This window comes from Venustampulla echinocandica (genome assembly GCF_003357145.1).
Source record: "Venustampulla echinocandica strain BP 5553 chromosome Unknown scaffold_0, whole genome shotgun sequence".
Classification (NCBI taxonomy): domain Eukaryota; kingdom Fungi; phylum Ascomycota; class Leotiomycetes; order Helotiales; family Pleuroascaceae; genus Venustampulla; species Venustampulla echinocandica.
This window is the reverse complement of record NW_022474205.1, coordinates 5109602-5128066: the sequence shown is the minus strand read 5'-3', so window position 1 is coordinate 5128066 and position 18465 is coordinate 5109602. Positions and strand designations below refer to the sequence as shown.

At 50.8% G+C, this 18465-nt stretch overlaps 7 protein-coding genes across 7 annotated transcripts; 1 reads left to right on the top strand and 6 right to left on the bottom strand.

Moving 5' to 3' along the window:
- Positions 1-16: 16 nt before the first annotated feature.
- Positions 17-2096, bottom strand: BP5553_01582 (Uncharacterized protein; the record flags this gene model as incomplete). The annotated part of the gene is made up of 3 exons (XM_032010205.1): positions 17-1656; positions 1708-1995; positions 2054-2096. 3 exons carry the CDS (start codon positions 2094-2096, stop codon positions 17-19), a joined length of 1971 nt encoding a protein of 656 aa, XP_031874259.1.
- Positions 2097-2752: 656 nt separating this feature from the next.
- Positions 2753-5128, top strand: BP5553_01581 (Bactericidal permeability-increasing protein, BPI; the record flags this gene model as incomplete). Its single annotated transcript, XM_032010204.1, has 2 exons — positions 2753-3185; positions 3273-5128. The coding sequence occupies 2 exons, from the start codon at positions 2753-2755 to the stop codon at positions 5126-5128; spliced, it is 2289 nt and encodes a 762-aa protein (XP_031874258.1).
- Positions 5129-5504: 376 nt separating this feature from the next.
- Positions 5505-7317, bottom strand: BP5553_01580 (uncharacterized protein; the record flags this gene model as incomplete). Its single annotated transcript, XM_032010203.1, has 2 exons — positions 5505-5590; positions 5694-7317. 2 exons carry the CDS (start codon positions 7315-7317, stop codon positions 5505-5507), a joined length of 1710 nt encoding a protein of 569 aa, XP_031874257.1.
- Positions 7318-8609: 1292 nt separating this feature from the next.
- Positions 8610-9265, bottom strand: BP5553_01579 (Uncharacterized protein; the record flags this gene model as incomplete). Its single annotated transcript, XM_032010202.1, has 3 exons — positions 8610-8795; positions 8857-9015; positions 9083-9265. 3 exons carry the CDS (start codon positions 9263-9265, stop codon positions 8610-8612), a joined length of 528 nt encoding a protein of 175 aa, XP_031874256.1.
- Positions 9266-9675: 410 nt separating this feature from the next.
- On the bottom strand, positions 9676-10540 carry BP5553_01578 (uncharacterized protein; the record flags this gene model as incomplete). The annotated part of the gene is made up of 2 exons (XM_032010201.1): positions 9676-10401; positions 10526-10540. The coding sequence occupies 2 exons, from the start codon at positions 10538-10540 to the stop codon at positions 9676-9678; spliced, it is 741 nt and encodes a 246-aa protein (XP_031874255.1).
- Positions 10541-11779: 1239 nt separating this feature from the next.
- On the bottom strand, positions 11780-13839 carry BP5553_01577 (uncharacterized protein; the record flags this gene model as incomplete). Its single annotated transcript, XM_032010200.1, has 2 exons — positions 11780-13174; positions 13234-13839. 2 exons carry the CDS (start codon positions 13837-13839, stop codon positions 11780-11782), a joined length of 2001 nt encoding a protein of 666 aa, XP_031874254.1.
- A 932-nt stretch (positions 13840-14771) lies between these two features.
- On the bottom strand, positions 14772-17504 carry BP5553_01576 (uncharacterized protein; the record flags this gene model as incomplete). Its single annotated transcript, XM_032010199.1, has 1 exon — positions 14772-17504. The coding sequence occupies one exon, from the start codon at positions 17502-17504 to the stop codon at positions 14772-14774; it is 2733 nt and encodes a 910-aa protein (XP_031874253.1).
- Positions 17505-18465: the final 961 nt, after the last annotated feature.

Genomic DNA, 18465 nt, shown 5'->3' with positions numbered 1-18465 from the left:
TATAGGCATTGGCGTACTACGCACCACTAGCCATCTTCTTCATCCTCTCTTCAGCCGCTCTAGCCCTCCTCTCTCTCTCAAGCCTAACCCTCATCTCAGGCGTCAACCCTTTAGCTTCCTCCTCCCTCTTCTCCTGCGCAGACTTAGCAACCATGCCCAATGCAAGCGCCCTGCCCCTTCCCGCAGCCTTCCCCAATGGCGCTCTCCCCTCATCGATTTTCGGACCCTGCTCCTTCAACCTCTCTTTCTCGGCCGCCCTCCACTCCTCCTCCTTTTTCGCTTCTTCTTGTTTGTCCCTCTTATCACGCGCCTCAGCATCAGCACGTGATATTGAGGCAGGAATGTGCGCAGCGTCCCAGTTCCACTTCCCTTCTCCGAGTTCTGACCGCGCTACGCGGAAGGCATCGCGGGTTGCTCTATCTCCGGCGAGTTCGAATGACGTTTTCCCGTCGGCGTTGAGGGGTGTTGGGTCAGCGCCTGCTTTGACTAGTAGACCTGTTACCAGCGGCGGGGAATTTTGGCTCGCGGCTAAATGAAGGGGTGTTGGGGCGTGGTGATTCTCTGGGAAGAAGGTGAAATCTGCAGGTAGTGAGTTGGATTTTAGGTAACTGAGGAGGGCGGGGAGTTTGGAGCGGCGGATTAGAGCTTGGATTTGGGTTGTGTGGAGGATGGCTGTTTCTTCTTCTTCAGTTGGTTTGGGTGCTTGTGGCGCTACTGGTTTAGATGGTTTTGAGACTTTGGGTTCTAAAGCTGCGAGTCTTGCTGCTTCCAGAGCGGCTTCGTCGACTTCGTGGATTTTGACCCGGGTTAATTCGACAAAAGAGCGCATCAGTTCGTTTTGCGTTGCGCGGCGGGTATTAAATGGGAAGGTTCGAATCCTCGGATCATTCTGACGAATTACTTGTCCCTCATATGGGCCGAAGAGGGTTCTCCTATTGGTATTGCCTGTAGCGCGTATAAACAGCAACTCAGACGTATCGATCATGCCCTTCCAATCCTGTAAGAGCAATCGTACTTCCTCAGTGAGTGCTTGCTCATTATACCGCCTAAGGCTTGATCCAGCGGAATGGGCCGCTCCTTTAGCAGAATCATTCGCCGATTGTGCACCACCTTGCTTTCGACGTGTTGTATACCGGTGGAAAGTTTTATGTGCCAACACTGTTGCTTCGCGCATTAATGGGCCTGGCGCTAAGGATCTTGTCTGCTTCGGCGCAAGGGACACTACCATGGCTGCAAAGTGCCCCCCTCCTATCATGCAAAGGAAGATATGAGGGCCCTTGTACGCCTCGGGTAAGGGGACCCCATTATTCGGGTCGGTAGGGATTTTGAGCTGTGGTTTCGGAGAAAGTTGTTTCTGCTTAATGATTTCCAGTATCGCCGACTCATTCTTCTGCTCCTCGTCGGTAAATATTGCTCGATATATACCCAGATATGTGTTCTTAGGCAAAACCGGAGCTGCGAACCACCACAGCGGTGCCTTTCCTGGTCCCTTTTTCTGCTTATTCGACGCAAGATCGCCCATCTCGTCATCGTTTGGCGACGAGAGAGCTGCTTGCCTTTTCAGCAACGCGCTCAATGCCGTTTCTTTGCGTGGATGTCCCACCTCAGCATCTTCGGAATCAGACGAATCGGAGCCTGAGAGACTTTCGTTCAGATCTAGCACTCATCAGCCCGTATTCAACAACGTCTGAGCGACGCTAATAATACCTCCTACCAGCTTTTCGAATTCCCCCTCCGTCACAGGTTTCACCCCTCGTATTCGTTGCTTTAAATTGTACCCGTGCAAATCGGAGCGAACATGACCCCTCTGGTCCTCCACGGTATAAAATGTAACTCCGCATAGGGAACAAGATTTTGATCCATCACCAGCTTCTGCTCTTGATTCTGGTGTGGAGACTGTGTTATTCGCTGGTTCTGGTTTGCTTGCTTCGGGTACAAGCCCATCGTCTTTCTTCAGAGCTAGATTCGTTAAAATGTCTGGAGGGAGGTTATAGACTGTGTTAAGGTTAGCAAAAGTATACAGTGGAAAATGCGGGTGCAGAGGTGTAGTTACCATATATTGGCCTCCGAGTAAGCTCTTCCTTTCGCTGCTCCATTTCTGGCGGGGTGAAATGACAATTGGAGGGGTTGATTTTAGGTTTCGCGATTGATAAACGGTTGTCTATGCGATAAGTCCCGAGTTATTATATCAAGCAAAATAATATGCACGATCGGAGCCACCGCGATGCCGGTGTGTTTGTATTTATTCAAACCCGCCCAGCTGGAACCTGGATGAGTCTACGCCGTCGACGCCGCTGCGTGGGTTGGTGTTTGCTCACAAACGATAAACATGTTTGCGACGCTTATCTATAGTCACGTGCAGATAAGATCCAGCTGCCAAGGCCGCCCTGACGTAGCTTGGTTTGCTGTTTAGGAGCGGGACGGAATGTAAACAATAAACAGAGAATCAAGTATTGAAGAAATTGAAGTAGAAGTACTTGAATTCGATTTTCACATGTGAATCAATCTCGAGCAACAGATAAAGTACAAAATCTAGTGGTCCTTCTATACCAATTCCCTGAGTTACCTGGGTGGTATCGACTTCTAGACTAAGCTCAAGCTCAAGAGCAAGCATGCAGCTTCCGTCATCGAATTCCCAAAACACCATCTCACAAACTTAAACTCCCGTTTTCAATCCCGTTGACACCCGATCATCTACAATTACATTTACCTCTTCCCAATTGACGGGATAGTGTAATCTACATATCCCAAAATGTCTGATTGTTTCGGCTTCAGAAAGAAGCGCTCAGCGCAAAATAGCGAGACGGAACCCCTCCTCCCAGTCTACAACGACGAAACCTCCCTCCAACGCGCTACTCACCAAAAGTTACATTCCTACCAGCAATTCCGTGCCTTATCCAAAGGTTATATGCCCAGCACTGACCAAACTATCGCGAATTTGAGGACCTTCCTCGCTTCAGACGTCTTGAATCCTAATACGCCAGGGTTAACAGATAGTGGACGGTTGTTGACGAAGTATACGAAGCAGTGGCTGAGGGAATTTATTGAACTGTTGAGGAAGAAGAATAATGAGGATCAGATCCAAGATTTTATTTGGTTTTTGGTTCATGCGAGGTTGGAGGTTGATACGGTGGATTTGGTGCGCTCGGCGCAAAGGGCGCGGGGGAAGGCGGATGTATCCGCTGGTAAGTATTCCAATCCTCGTATCATTCATGCTAATTCACCTCTCTTATGTTTGAGTAATTTAAGCTGATATATCCTATCCCAAATAGCATACCAAAGTGCCAAAACTATCTCCAGCCTGCTCATAAGCAACTCCTCCTTCCGCCTCCTACTATCAGATCTTAATAGAATAGGACGGCAAGTCTTCACCGACACAGCAACTACGCTTTCCAACGTCGCTGAAGATGCCGCAAAACAAATTGAGCCATCATCCTCCACCCTTCACAGGCAGTCCTACTCCGAGGCAGTCAAGAATACCTCGAAGAAAGAAGTAGTACCCACAACTAATGACCTCGAGGCGTCGGCAACCGAGGTAGCAGAAGTCGTGGTAGACGGGTTAAAAGAAACGGGAAAAGAAGCCGTCTCTAGTGCTCAGGAGAACCTATCTTCGCGCTCGGAAAAGGAAGAACTTATCCAACATCTCAAAGCTGCCGTCACCTCTCTTCGTCAACGACCCTCGTACACAGATTCTGTCACCACGCTGACGCGGGTCCTACAGCAGTGCGCGAAAGCTTACTCGCGCGCCGCAGAGGACACGCTTCACACTGTGCAAGAGGACGTTGATACAAACGCTGAGTTAGACCGTGCGGTGCAGAGTGGGTGGGCATTATTAAGTACTTTTGGAGAGAAGAAGGAATGGGATGATTTGAGGAAGCGGTTTGATAAAGTGATGGAACATGCACGGGGAACCGATCCTGAATTCGAGAAAGTTATAGAGGAACTGGCGAATTCGGTTCAGGATATGCTTACGGATCCAGAGTTTTTCGAGAAAGGGGGCGGGAAAGGGGTAGGTAATGTGTTAGACGAATTAAAGGGGAAGGGGAAAGAGGTAGGCTCTACGGAATCACAGCTTCGGAAGGACGTCGATGCACTGCTGCAACAAGCGCGCAAGACATTGCATTCTGTGATAAACGACACGGATGTCTCAAAGTTAATATCTACAACAATGCGTCTATGGAGCATAGTGACGCCCACAAACAAAACATCCAACGCCGAGCTCGTCATTGACAGCTACACCATCTTCATCCCAATGCTAATCCAAGCAATCCAATACATCCCGATCCCACGTCTCGAAATCGCCGTTCCAGAGCTGGACCTGCTCCTCGAAAACCTCATCCTCGAACCAGGACGCACGGTAAACAACACATCATTCCTCCCCTTCCGTCTCAAAGTAGAAACATACAACGACCTCACGATCCACAAACGCCGCTTCCGCACCGTATCCACCGTCGCCTCTCTCGTGACCATAAAAATCCAAGGCCTGTCCGTCCGCGCCGACGAAGTCGGCTTCTGGATGCGCTCTCACAAGGGACTATTCAGGCTCACAGATGAAGGAATAGCATCATTCCACCTCGACGAGCGAGGCATCGACATCGAGCTCGATGTGGAGATCGGACGGGAACGCGTCGAGAAAATCTTGTCACTTCGCGCAGTGCGCGTTAAGATCCATCATCTAAATTACACACTCAGACGCAGTAAACTAGCATGCTTAGCATGGCTATTCAAGCCTGTGTTACGCCCATTGATCCGACATGTGCTAGAGAGACAGATCGCGAACGCGATTGCGGATTTCTTCCATGCGGCGAATAGGGAGCTGTTGTTTGCAAGGGAGAGACTGAGAGCAACGAGGATTAGTGAGCCAAGGGATATCATGACGTTTGTGAGAGCGGTTGTGACGAGATTGACACCGCAGGAGGATCCCGATGTATATGCCAGTGTGGGCGTTACGGGTGGTGTGGCGAAGCCTGGTAACGTGTTTGCGGGTAGGTATGCGCCTGGTAGCGTCGTGAGACTTTGGGAGGAGGAGGCTAGGAGGGCCGGGGAGGTGGTTGATGATAATGCAGAGAATAGGTGGAGGAATGATATCTTTGATACAAAGACTGTAGTACCCGAGGAACATGTGTAGAAACGTTTACCAACGTCGGAGGCTATTCGTCTGGTGTAGGATAGAGAATTGGAAATCAATTGGTTCTGTTCCATGGCGGTGCTTTCCGAGCGCGAGCTTGGCTGTAGACATGTTGTGCTGATGCTCATTTGGGCCGGATCCGACGTTGATTGTGCACTTGGAGCCAAGGCCTGCGACGGTGAACCTGTCTGAAGCCCCCGACTTGTTGACCGGGTTGCCTGAGCGGCATATCTTTGTACAGTCAGTCGGCTCAACCTTGCCTGCTGGGCCTCCACACGAGGTAAAGATGTCGCGGCCGAGGTCGAAGAACCTCGAGCAGCGTTCGATGCATGAGGCCTTGTGTGTTGGGGTTCCACACAAGTCGTGCGGGTCTCACTCAGGGAAGTATCAAGGGCGCTTGTCTGAACACCGTCCAACCATTCATGTAGGCCTGATTCCAGTCCCCATGAGCATGGGCTCCTCCTATGAGTCGGAGAAGCCATTCTTTCGATAGCATGATCCAGGGCCGAATTCTGTGTGAATTCAACTCTGGGTGTTTGAAGGCGGATTGCGTGACTGTACAGACGTGTCGCACGGGCAACAATAGCAGAATCCAGTGCTGAATCATATAATGTCCCTGAACTCAAACTCTGCCGATGTCTCACACTCATAGATTGCAAGGCCATTAGACCGGAATCTGAGGTAGATGTCGAGCTTGGTGAAAGTGATGATAAGCTTGGTGCTGGCGTGTTCGCCGCCGGCGATTTCGACGACAGCAAGCTTGAGCTTGATGTCAGGCTTGGTTGTTGGGTCTTGAAGCGAGTGATATCCAGGGAAATCGGTGACGAATTTTGAGGTGCATGTGATTCCCGCGATCTCGCAATGGCCCTGTGGTCCTTTGCAATTTGCTCCAACCCATCGTGGCCGTCCATCCCTCCATCCACCCCTACGTCTCCCTCCATCATCCGCGAATCGTAACCACCTACTAGTTGCAAGTTGGTGAACGAATCGGGACTGTGATGTTGGTGTTGGGTTGGTCTAGAGAGGGAATTATCCAAGGATTGATAATCCACGCCCCCATCATTTAGTGTTGGAAGTCGGAAGTCGACATTAATGTCTAGGTCGAAGTGGCTTAGGTCACCACCAGGAACGGTGGAGAAAGGTTGTTGTAGCGGGTTGTGATTTTTCGCCGCCTCGGCCCTTAGGCCATACTCGGGCGCATCGAGATGTCCAACATCTTCGAAATACCAAGGACTTTGGATCTGGTTTTGGGAGAAGGAGAAATCCTCAAATGGCTGATCGACAACGCTCGAGACTGGGAAGTCGGAGATGTCGAAATTGAACTGGTTCAAGTCGTCGGCTGCTGAGATGTCATCTGAGGCGAAAGACATGTCTGCTGCGTCCCAGGACATAGCATCTGCGGGGAAGAGGATGAAATCGTCGAGGGCGGAATCGAAGGAGGGCATGATGCTGTCCTGTGAAGAATCGAGCGTTGTCTCCTGCGACAGTGGTGGTATTGAGACTTTTGGGCTAGGAGCTCTCCAGCTACTACTCGCTGAAGCACTTTTGGACTTCTTCGTCGCAGAGCCTGATACTGAGGCGGCATGATGCTTTCCCTGACGGTGGCTTGGATCACATCGAACCTTCTTCTTCTTGCACGCGTCACATGCCTTCATGATCCTCATCAAATGCGCATGCTCCCTCTGCTCCCGGGTCTTGGTACCCTTTGCAGCGGAGTTCGTCACGTCTACACCGTCCTTCGTCATGATGGTGAAGCCGGGGAGTTTGATCTCAGCGGTCTTCTTGGTCTCCTTCTTTGACTTTGACAGGGGGGGTTGCTTCTTGGAAACCCGTGCACCTTTTACGGAGCCAGTTGGAGGCGTGGCCATCTCAATGATGGAGCCATAGCCGGAGTCTCCGGGGGTAGCTGAGCAGGAGGATGGGCTGGGGGTGTAGGCTGTTGGGCTGAAGCTAGAAGATGGGGACGAGGGGAAGACGTCGTATCTGCGGACCAGAGCACCGGTGGCTAGATCCACGGTGGCATGGTTGTAGAATTCAATGGTGACCTCAGAGAGCTTGTCTGACTTGGCCGCTGGACCAACGACATAGGCATCGATTAGCTGCTCGAGTTCCTGCGAGCCGAGCGCTGGAGAGAATTGCAGCGGAGCGCCGAGGAATGGCTGGGTGATGGTGAAGGATGCGTAGGCCATTGCGTGGGACTGACGGTAGGGCCGTTGATGTATAAAAAGGTAATGCGTGGTGGTGATAATAAATCAAGGACGAATGGATTGATATCCAATTGAGAGTGGATGGTGTGTACGGTAGGAGTAGGAGTATACCGAATCTCTCAGCCAACGCCGTGGGCAACGATGAAGCTGCTGGGCAAGAACAATGGCTGGAATGTCTCTGAGTAGCTACTCGAGTACATATACTATGCTGAAAGAGAAGCAAGAAGAGAGAGCAAAACTTGATGCCTCGAGGAGAAAGCAGACATCCTTAATATGAACCTCAAGGGCCCCGTCAGCAAGCCCAACCCAGCTCCGGCGACACGCCAATTCCCCCAGGCTGATCGCAGATGCGCAGATGCGCAGCACGGCGAGCTCTTTTGGGCCTAGGCCGAGAGGGATATCCGTGGATTGTGGACCAGGGCCCAAAAAGCAGCGCTGCGCCGGTCTCCCCCGCCATTGCGACTTTGCAAGGCATTAGAGCTCAGGTTTCCAAGTGTCATAGGGTTCATTGCGAAGAGGGTCCCGCCGCTTTTCCAGCGGCCAGCGACCGACACACGCTTCCATGATTCCACCCTTGAACCGTGCAGACCGGCGAGACCGAAGGGGTTTAGCGTGCAAAGTGATGACTCCCCTTCGACAGCCACGAGTTGACACTTCGCATTGGGAAGTCGCAGTTTGCAAACACAGCCTCGGTGGGCGGGACATTGGTGGTTTGGAAGTAAACAGTAAACAGTCCAAGTTGTAACATTATCCTAGGTACCGACAGTACCTAGGTAGGCTTAATTAATATCCCCGCCTACAAGACTCTGCCGGCAGATAGCCCTGAGAATGTGTTAAAAAGGATATATCTCGTTATCGTGATTAAAGTTAGGTTTTATTTTCGGTCGAGATAGCTCTATTTAGTTCAGGTTGCTGTACGGGATTATCGTAGGATTCTCTCCCCGAGACTAGGTACCTAGGAAGGTAGTACTTGGCACAGAGTAAGGGATATGGACTACTTGGCGGGCCTAAGGCTAACAAACGATAAGCATCTTACAAGCGTCTCGCCGTGACAAGCGTCTCACAACCATCTTACAAGAGTCTTGTTTATATAATCATTTTGTAATTTTATAAGCATTTCTATTTTAACAATGAAAATATCTCCTTATTATACGAATATTCTACAGGTTGTTAAAACATGATGGCGAAGGGCACAACGGCTCAGCAATACTAGAGCTTCCCTCTTACTCTAAAACACGGCTGCACTTCGAAATAAACTTTAATCAACTACATCATTACAGCGGATTGGTCGCTCCGACATAGCCAGGCCTTTTCCAGGCCCTTGTAGTATTCAAAGGAAATCCAACATGGCCTTCAAATTTATCCCAGTCGAGAGAAAACAATCCCTTCAAATCCGCATCCTTGAGATGCTTGCAGTCTGCCTTGTGACCTTTCTCATTCCAGCCAACGCTCTGACAGTCCTTATTGTAACAAGGTTAGCATTTTAATCAAATAGGATAGGGCATCGATGACCGGGCTTACTTTATTGCAGTACCAGAAAAGCGAGCACCTGCCACACTTATCCAAGGAGGCCGCCTTCTTATCGCAGCCGTGACATGTTCTTGTACCGTTGAATTCGACCGAGAATTTTTGGACCCCATCGCTCAACGATAGCAGCTTGTTGAGCGATAGTGGAAATATCTGTGGGGACACACTGTGTTAGAAACGTAGACTACGTTTATGGTCTCGATGGCAGTTGTAACGGTACCTTGATATTCGAGGGCTTCTCATGACGGATTCCCGGGTTAGAAAACAAGAATGCGTGGTGCTGTGCATAGAGAATCGCAACGGTGTACCCTTTTTGGACCAGTGAAGGCGCCAGTTCTCTGCCGCGCCCCTCTGTATAGAAGAAGAGCGGAACCGTCTTGCCGTCAACATCCTGGATGTCCATCTGTAGGCGAAGCAAGGTGCCAAAGTCGACAATCTCTGCCAGGAACAGCCAGTGCCGTCGTGGTTGGTAGGTAAACTCGTCACTGTCTCTGTCTTCGTAGAACTGGGAATCAAAGCGTATCTTTGTTGGTAAGTCAATGAAACCCGGAAACGTTGCCCGGTTGCGAAAGTCTGCTGGCTATCCGGGTCGTCTTGGCTTGTCCCTCCTCCATAACCAGTCGTCGAACTCTTTCGAGTCAAGTCCCTGAGGGATTTCATCCACGGCAGTCTTCCAGTTCATAGAAATCCCGTATAGCTCGTGTTTCGAGGGGTCCTGGGATAGAGCTCGGTATTGAAGAACTTTGGAGCAGTCGCCGCCATTCAAGACGGTCCATCCAAGCACCGCACGATCAGTGAAAACTCGTCCCCTGGCTAGTCTCCATTGGCAATAGCGATTTGCGCAGCGTCAGAGAATGCCCTTGGCAAACCGGGGTCATTTGGACCTTGTTCATGGTAAAGACGGATCTGTTCATCAACGTATCGAAGTATTCGTAGTGGGGCTGACATGATCCCTACGGAGCCATCTGTGCTGATCAGACTATCTAGCCTGAGGATCTCATCCAGCCTTCTATCGCTTTCTTGGCTCTTATCTGGTGGCAAGGAGCAAAGACTACAAGAGCAGGTAAACCCGAATTTCTTTCGAAGAGTTTCTTGGCGGGTTTTGCGGTTGTTGACGACGTCGAGGTAGTAAATTGCGATCTCTGTGTCTTTCTCGATATCCCGAATGGCATGGACGGTGTGCCGTTGGATGTTCTCGTTCCAACCTTTCTGGGCGTTGTTGTCGCAAGCATGATTAATACGACATGCATTGAGGAAAATACCCACTTCCCCCACATAGTCCCCAAGGGGGAGAGAGTTCGTTCGGACGATTCCAAGGTAGCGCAAGGTAGCATCGTCGGTATGCATGTTATACATAGAGAGGAAGGCTCGTCGTTGGTCTGGCGTGAGCGCATCGACTTGCCTGCGAATAGATGGCAACAGGGTCTGGATGTCAAGCACAGCTTCGGGCACTCTGACGATAGGCTCCTCAGAGAGGATGCGAGTGCCCATAGGGATCTTTCGTGTGGCGACAAGACCTTTGCCTCTCCCAGGGACCTCCTGAAGGCGTACATTAGGTCAGTTGCTGAGCTAGACATTTTCGCGTGTTCTTCCTTCAGTTCAATTCCATTTTCGAGTGGCAGTGACCTCACGTTTTATTATCTCAGTCGACAAACAAACGTACACTGTCGACAGACATATCCTGTCGACTAACGGATCCTGCGAGCAAACGTATCCTGTTCACAAACGGATCCTGTCGACAAACGGAAGAGTTGGAAGACACGTCACACTAGGGCTCCTGGGTTTCAGCAGTTGCCCTCGCCCTCCCCTCTCCCCGTTCACCCCCGGAATTGTGGCCCTTAGGAACCTGTTCAACGTACTCAACAGGAGGATTGTCTAGGTATAATGCGTTAATACTATAGGAATGTGATAGAAGGAAACTCACTGGACTATGTAAAGCCTCCACTTCTGAAGCTTAGTTTCAACATGCTCTTGCATGCATCAGGAACATGCTACTTCCCGGTAGCAAGCAGCATCGACGAAATCTTGCTCGAAGGTAAACCACTCCCCAGAATGGCACCGAATCTTTCAAGGTTGCAACACGCGCAGATTCTGATATGATTCTTAGTATTTATCCTCCTGCTAAGTTGGCTAATGTTGTAGGTTGTAAACGTTTTGTCTTTGCTATAAAACCGAACTTTCGATATTTCGGCTCTACTAGAGGCCCTTCGAATAATGTTGGACGAGTTTAGTACGCACACAACAAGTTCTAGCATAAGGAGAGCGCTAGCTTCCATCGGTTGGAGTAAAAACGGCAATTCGGCGTCTAGCAAACTGACGGAATGTCGATCTATGAGACTTGTATGTAGGTACCTGCAGGATACATTAGAATTCTGTTCGTATTATTATGTTTTTGTGGATGAGTCTGGCTGTGACAAACGGATTAGATTTAGACGGACAGGACGGGCTCCAACGTGAGCAACGATATCAGATTTGCCAGCATATACGCAGGATGATGTTATCCACGCATGCATCTTCTAGGGATCTGAAATCAAGCTAGCCATATGAGAGGGAGGGCGGCGGGGTTAGTGCCTCTTCAAACGTGGGTAAAGACAAAATCAACGAGTGCTCAGAACTTTACTATTGTAATAATACTTCTTCGTACACGTGTATCGTATATTTATCGTGCGGTATCTGCGCCAGTGCCGCACCCGCAACTCCCTCGACCATTTTTGCTGAAGGGTATGGTGCGGTACTGGTACTGATACACTGAACGCCGCTGTAAACCAACAACCCGACAACCCAAAACAAACACCGTTCCCGCCGGTACCATTTTAAATCCAGCACATATCTTATAAACCGCTCAACTGAGGCGAGATTATAAAAATAAATGTTTATCATGTGTGTCCGTAAATCATATCATCGAGATCATCATCTCTCATACGTAGTCGTTACCAGATCTTTCATATTCATAATGGCGCATGCCCGCTGTGGATATAAGTGCCAGGCGCTGTCTGCCTGCACTTAAACGAGAACCGAGTCTTGCGGTAGAGAGAGGAATGTCGAGGGAGTCGCTAACGAGTCCATTATTAGCACAGCGGTCAAATAGTCGCAACCGTGGAGGAATACGTACGCAAGGTGCTCGCTGACCGCGCCGGATGCTAAAATGCTTCATCGAAGAATACATGGCGAAAGAAAATAGAATGCTCATGAAGCCAATAGCGGGCGAGTGTGTGTGAAACGTTGCCGCTGCGAGTGCTAGCGCTCGTTGGACACAGACCATAGCTGACTCGTACGTGAATCCGAATGCAATTGCCATTACAAGGAGCAACGCAAAAGATATAGATGCTTTCTGGTCATAAATCTTCCCAATAGCAGTCGTTATCCGTGAAGTTTGAGACACATGGGTGATGTGCTCTGCGACCTGCTTAGCGGTCCTAAAAAACGCCCCCTGGAAGTGATTGTTACTTGAGGGTGACCTATCCTGCGAATCAAAGTCGAAGTTCTGGCTGCCAAAATCTGAACCGCCATACATATTGTTTGTGTCAAAGTCGTAACTGCTTGGGTCGATATCGCCATTAAAGTGGCCATTATTCAGGTCTGGATCCATTTGAGGATTTACGGTTGGGGCACCGTAAGGTGGTAGAAAACCAGAAATAGAAGCTTTCATTCGCAAATCCTGATCATCTGGTGGGGAGCGGTGGTATGGAGGAGTACGAATGAAATTGCCATATATCCAGAGCTCAATTAACCCCTGGGCCCCGCAGTTGTAACATGGAGCCGAATCCATATTGTTCAGGCGTTGACAGTTGGAACACACGAAACGATGCGCGGGCTTGATCCGAGTAAAGGAAAAATGCGCAATCTCGAAATGGAATTGTAATGATTCAGGGTCCTCAAAACGCGCAAAACAGGACCCATCAAGATGTTGACAGTAGAAGAATCCACGCCGAACACCAAGCGGAAACATGTCACCATCTTGGTATTGGGAATACGGACTCGAGAGGTCTGGAAAGGTCTGATAGGGGGTGCCTGAAGCTGAGATCTCAGCCAAGGGGTCAGTCAAGCCGCCACCAGGGGATTGGATGTCCATGATGTCACAGTCCGCCGAGGTCTTGAGAAGCTGTTCATTTTGACCCAAACCCATCAGGGCGTCGGTCTGTGATACCCCGACGACACGCTGGCCAGCAAAGCTAGATGTACCACTTCTCTGCGAGATACCCGAAACCGAAGAACATGATTGATGGTTTGAAGGGGAATATGGCGGACGTTCTGGTGGCATGGCCTGATGCAGCTTTTTAAGCGTATCTATATCGTGATGTTGAAGTGGACACTAGAGTATTGCGGTTAGTCGGGACGAACCGCGCTATATACGGCACTGGCTACACTTACAGGCACCCTTCGTTTATGACAAGACGGACACGACCCAAGCCAGCGCACCAGAGCAGCTTTTGCCTTGGCTTTCGGTGATAGCCGACTTCGAACTCGCTGCTTCAACTTTTTTCCGTCAAAAGTTGTGAATTCGGGTTGGGCCCGGGGCTTCGCCGAGGATGGGCTCTCCTTGCCGTCAAAAGACATGACCGACGACATGTCAGTCACCGCACCACAGGCAGAAGTAGACACCGAGATCGCCCTACGGCGCCTTGAAGATGTACGCGATGTGACGGAATGGGGGGCAGAGGCGACCGGTACGGTGAGATAATAACCGTCGCGGAACGTTGTGGCAGACTGAGGCTCTCGCCGCGCTAATTCCTCCTCCAGCGTGGCAGATTGATAATCTATGTAGAGTCTCAATGCTTTCTCTTGCTTTTCGATGGGTATCCGTTTGGGATAACCGGACTGCGACGGGTCTGGCGGCGACGAGGAGGATGCATGTTGGGCTGCTGTCGACAGAGCCGGTGGCTGCGTCGAGGTTCTGATGGTCAGGTTTGGGGGAGCTTGTCCTGACATGCTCGACGATGGCGGTGGCAAGACCTGTTCGGCCTGGTGACGGTCCATCATGAACAGGCAGGCAGGCAGGCAGGTTCACATACAAGGCTGGGTGGGAGTAGGTAGCAGTCCTGAGGTTGAGGCACCAACACAGACAGCGTGTTGGACGCAGGCGCTCCTCAGGCTTATAAGGAAGATAACGAAGGGTAGATGGGTATGGGAGAGGGGAGGACGGAGATGAGAGGGCTTCACCTAGCTGTAGGTCTCCACCTTGCTGTAAGAAAGAGGGCGATTGAAGCCTTATAAAGTTCGAACGAGGCTCTCCATTAAGGCGCACTTGACTGTGGTAACAGCGTGTGCCCGACCTCAGCCGAGCCAACGACGAGCCCAATGCTCGGTGAGGACTGAGGATGAATACTCATAGACTCGTTACGACGCAAACCGCACCGCGTCAGTGGCATCTTGGGATGGGATACGCAATCCCAATCCCCCCGCACTGCTGTCTTGTTCCGAATTGATGGAGAGTTGGAGAGTCGGTGAAGGTGACGTAGATTCAAGATCCAGAGGGGTTTGTTTCCCTGGTCGAACGGCGAAGCGACGATCGAGTCCGAGTCCTGACATGCGCCACATGTGGCTGGGCAAAAAGTGCAGGACCTGACAGTCCAACAAACAAGGGCGTCGAGTCTCGAGTCTCCGACAGTCCAAGACTCCAAAGGGCACTTTCACTCGTCAGCCTTGATTATTCACCCTTGGCTCGGGCAGGATCGGGAGAGGCTTATTGGAATCATTAGAGTCGTTGGAATCATCGGCACGTAAGCAACACCATCTAGATCTCTTTGCTTTTCCCAGCCACATTCCTAGTTCATCAAGGGAGGTATGTACACAGATAAACGATATGAATAAACGACATGCAAGCCCACACCGCCGCTCTGATTCAGCAATAGGCACAAAAGCCTTCTGTCAGCGCCCATGCAATCTGCTGTAATCAACTATATCCACAGCTAAGTAGGGTCTTCGCCAGGTCTTTCTCTCCCAGGAGGCAGCCATGACCCGAATAAGTCGAACGCCTCTCGACTCCACGGCCCTGTCACGGGCGCTGAATCTACTAGTAAGCCCTCGTTCTGCGCCATATTCCTAGCCAAGATAGATCCGGGCGCGGGCCGGGACGATATGTGTTCTACTGGCGGGGCCGAAACAGTCGAAGCTTGATCCACTGCATCGGTTATGGTTGCAGCTGCTTGCACCGATTTCCCACGCGTCGCAGGGTTAACCAGCTTGGCTTTGATCTGGCTCGGGCCCGTATTGTTCGGTGCCAATACTGGGTTGTGGCGTAGTCCAGATGTTGTATTAATCAGGTTAGCGGGTCGAAATCCCGAGTCGTTCGAGGGTTTGCTGTCTGCCGGAATCCACTGCTTTACGGCCAATTCGGGCGGCGCCTTCACAACCTGTCCACTTGAAGCTTGCTCAAGCTCCTGTGAACTGGAAGAGTAATCCAAAACTGATTGATCAGTCAGCCCTACTGGGCTTACTACAGCCGGGGAACGGGTCCCAACCCCCGGGTCTGCAGCAGTAGTGGAAGGCTTTATCATAGCTCGGAAACGCTCGCTTGTATATTGGACAGCTTTGCTGACATGGCTAGGCCCTTGATCGGGCGAGCCCTTGAGCTTCTCCTCACTCATTGGGTTGGTAGAGTTGCCCCTTGCGGCCAAATCTCTGTGAGTGTCCTGTTGGTCTGATCCGTAAGCAGTCTGGGTACCCGCCACCAGCGCCGTACTAGCATTTCGGAGGCTGCTGATCGATGATCGGTTTGTTCCGTCCATACGATCTGTTTTTGGTTTCCAGGATATCGGGGGGGCAGCTGCAACGCCTAGTTTTCCTTCCACGTTTTTGAGGCGTGCGGGTTCTGCAGCACGGTTGCCATTGGAAGCCGGGTTGTCTTCCGATTCAACGCCACTCAAGAGCCATCCATCTTTCCTCGGAAGATTGACGGTGCAGTTATTCAAAGCGATGTCCCCTTTAGCCTTGTGAGGCTGTCTGGCAAGGAGTTCTGGGGGTGCCGTGGCCCGTGGAGATCCACTTAGCATTGGCCCTGGAGGGCGATCTGACGAATGTAGTGTCATCACCTCAGTATCGCGCCCCTTGCGTGATAACGGTGGGTCAATCGTCCGACGGTCTGTAACCTTATCAAGGGTAGGGGAGGAATCTTCCTCGTCCTCCTCCAGGTCCAGGTTGATGGAATTTCGTTTCCCTTTTAAGAATGCTTGTAGTTTTTCTTCTTGGTTCTGGTAGAAAGAGTTCAAGTGCCTTGTGTCCTGGGAAAGTATCGGCTCATTTGTGGATTGAAATGACTTTGTCACATTTTTAGATGCTAGCCCAATTTTGCCAGAAGATTCTTTGCGAGGTCGAGAATTAGGACGATCCATAAGCATCATCATCTTTCTTGGTGGTCTAGCCCTAATCCGAAGAGAGGACATCGGTTGGTCGGATGTGGACTCGCCTATGTCCCTAATGGTAGCCGTCTCTAAAAAGGATCTAGTAGAATTTAGGGATGGTTGTGGGTGAACCACTTGTTGGCAGTTGTCAACGTTAGATGTACTTTTTTGCACCAAGGGCTTAGTACAGACGGTCGCAGATCCTCGTGGTTTTGTTATCGTAGCAGGCCGATCCAAGGATGGATTAATATCGATGAGTATTCCATCATCTTCTGCTGCAGAGGAACTTTCAGTTTCATAATGCCGTTTCCGGGATGTCTTTTCCATTGCCAATGCCTTGAAAGAGGGTCTTGCAGACATAGCGCTTGGACCAGTCAATGTTAATGCTGCTCCTGTGAGGTTACTAGCATAACCACTCTTTGGCGGAGGTGTTCGCCGAGAATTCGCCCTTTTTACCACAGCTTGCTTGGCCGCGGTTATAGCTTGGTCAACATTGGAAGATTTTGGATTTATGACATTTCCACCATCATCGTCGTCTAGCGTGAGATCAATGGCGACTTCTGATGGCCGAGTTATATTTGGCTCAGGCAAATCATACCGCACTGTCGCCGTGCTTGGTGGTCTCGATGATGCCAAGTTCAATGTGGCCCCCATGAGGTTCTGAGCATACCCGCTCTTGCTCTGGGTCACGTCGTCCGGCTTCCTTCTCTTCGCCGGCCGATTGGCCTCCTCGTTGTGGTTTCCATTTTCCAAGCGTTGTCTCTCCTCAAATGGAGAGGCATTTGACACCATAGCCCTGCCATAGTGCCGAGATGGCGTCAACAGGGCGCTGAGAGGCTTAGGCGTCAAGGTGGTCACCGCGGCCCTGACATTCTGGAACCGCCCAACCGATGTCGTCGGGGATGGATTTGCAATCCTCGCGGCAGCCCTCCCCTCTTTTTCTTGGGCCCTCTTACTCAACAACTCAGTTAGGTCTTGATCTCTCTTGCCGAGACATTCTCCAACTTCAACCAATATGCCTCTTCGGTCCAATTGAAGCTCCTCCCCTTCCGTGAATTCGTCATCGTCGCGCCAATGCGTATCGCCCACGAAATTCGACTGCTCATCGTAGATCATCACTCGTTTGTTGAAGGTGTGAAACTTGAGTCGCCCATCCTGCCACCGCTTCTGCTTGCGCCGCAGATCCTGTGTGTAGAGGCATCGAAATTCGAGCACCGGGGCGGTATTTTGTGTTTGAGGCACATCCAAGGGAGCAGTTATTCTTGACGCAGTTGTGGTTGGGGTATTGGCAAGAAGTGCCATGATCACTCAGCTGCATAGAAGAATGCATTGCAGCCGCTGTCAAGATGGTGGCGGTTCGAGCATTGGGGGCTCAGAGTTACCAGTGCTGTAATTGAGATGGCGAGAAGATGAAGATGTTTGATGTTCGCGACGCGACTTCTTTTGCCCTTTTACCCTTTTACGCTTCCAATTGGCATGGCGGGGCGCGTGGTCACGTGCGATAAGGCGCCGCAGCCAAATCAGGGAAAATCCTCGGTGCGAGACTGGGAGACTGGGATGATGCCTCCCCTTATGGTTTGTTGTTCGCTGCCTGATGTTGGATTGCCGACGACTCGAGACCGTTGCCGCTGCCCCGCGAGTCCGTAGGCAGGTGTCCAGCAATTGCTTGTTTTTGGCTCTACACCTAGTTCAGCTAATAATCAGGTACCTTGGGTATCTTGCTTGAACTCTACTGTAGATCCGCTTGTTGATGGACAGGCTCCACGCCATACGGAGTATTATTCCAGTATCTACGAAGTACACTAACACTAGTTATCCCCAGAATTAGAACACCACGGGAGCTTGTCATTTTCCGCCCCGCCTGTGGACACTGACTACGGCGCATCTCCAAACCCGTTTCAGGTTCCAGAGCAAGGCAAGGAAGGTAACGAAAACCCGCCGAGCGCCAGCCCCCAACATGACTCCAACATAACATTCCTACTACGCCTCCGTACATCCTTTGCTCGCACCTTCGAGGCTGTGCACCGACTGGCTAGACCGTGAAATCCTGCATCCAACTGCAGCTCGTCTTCCTGTGTGTGTTCTTCCACCTCCAATATATCTTGAACTGGAATCGAGTACGGAGTGGTCAGCTTCCCCACCTTCATCAGGCGCCATCTGGACTCAGTGCAGCTATCTACCAACAGATACATAGACATAGACGTATACATATACATATACATATATCGTCTTGAGCTTGCGGATTGCGGATTGCCCATTGCTT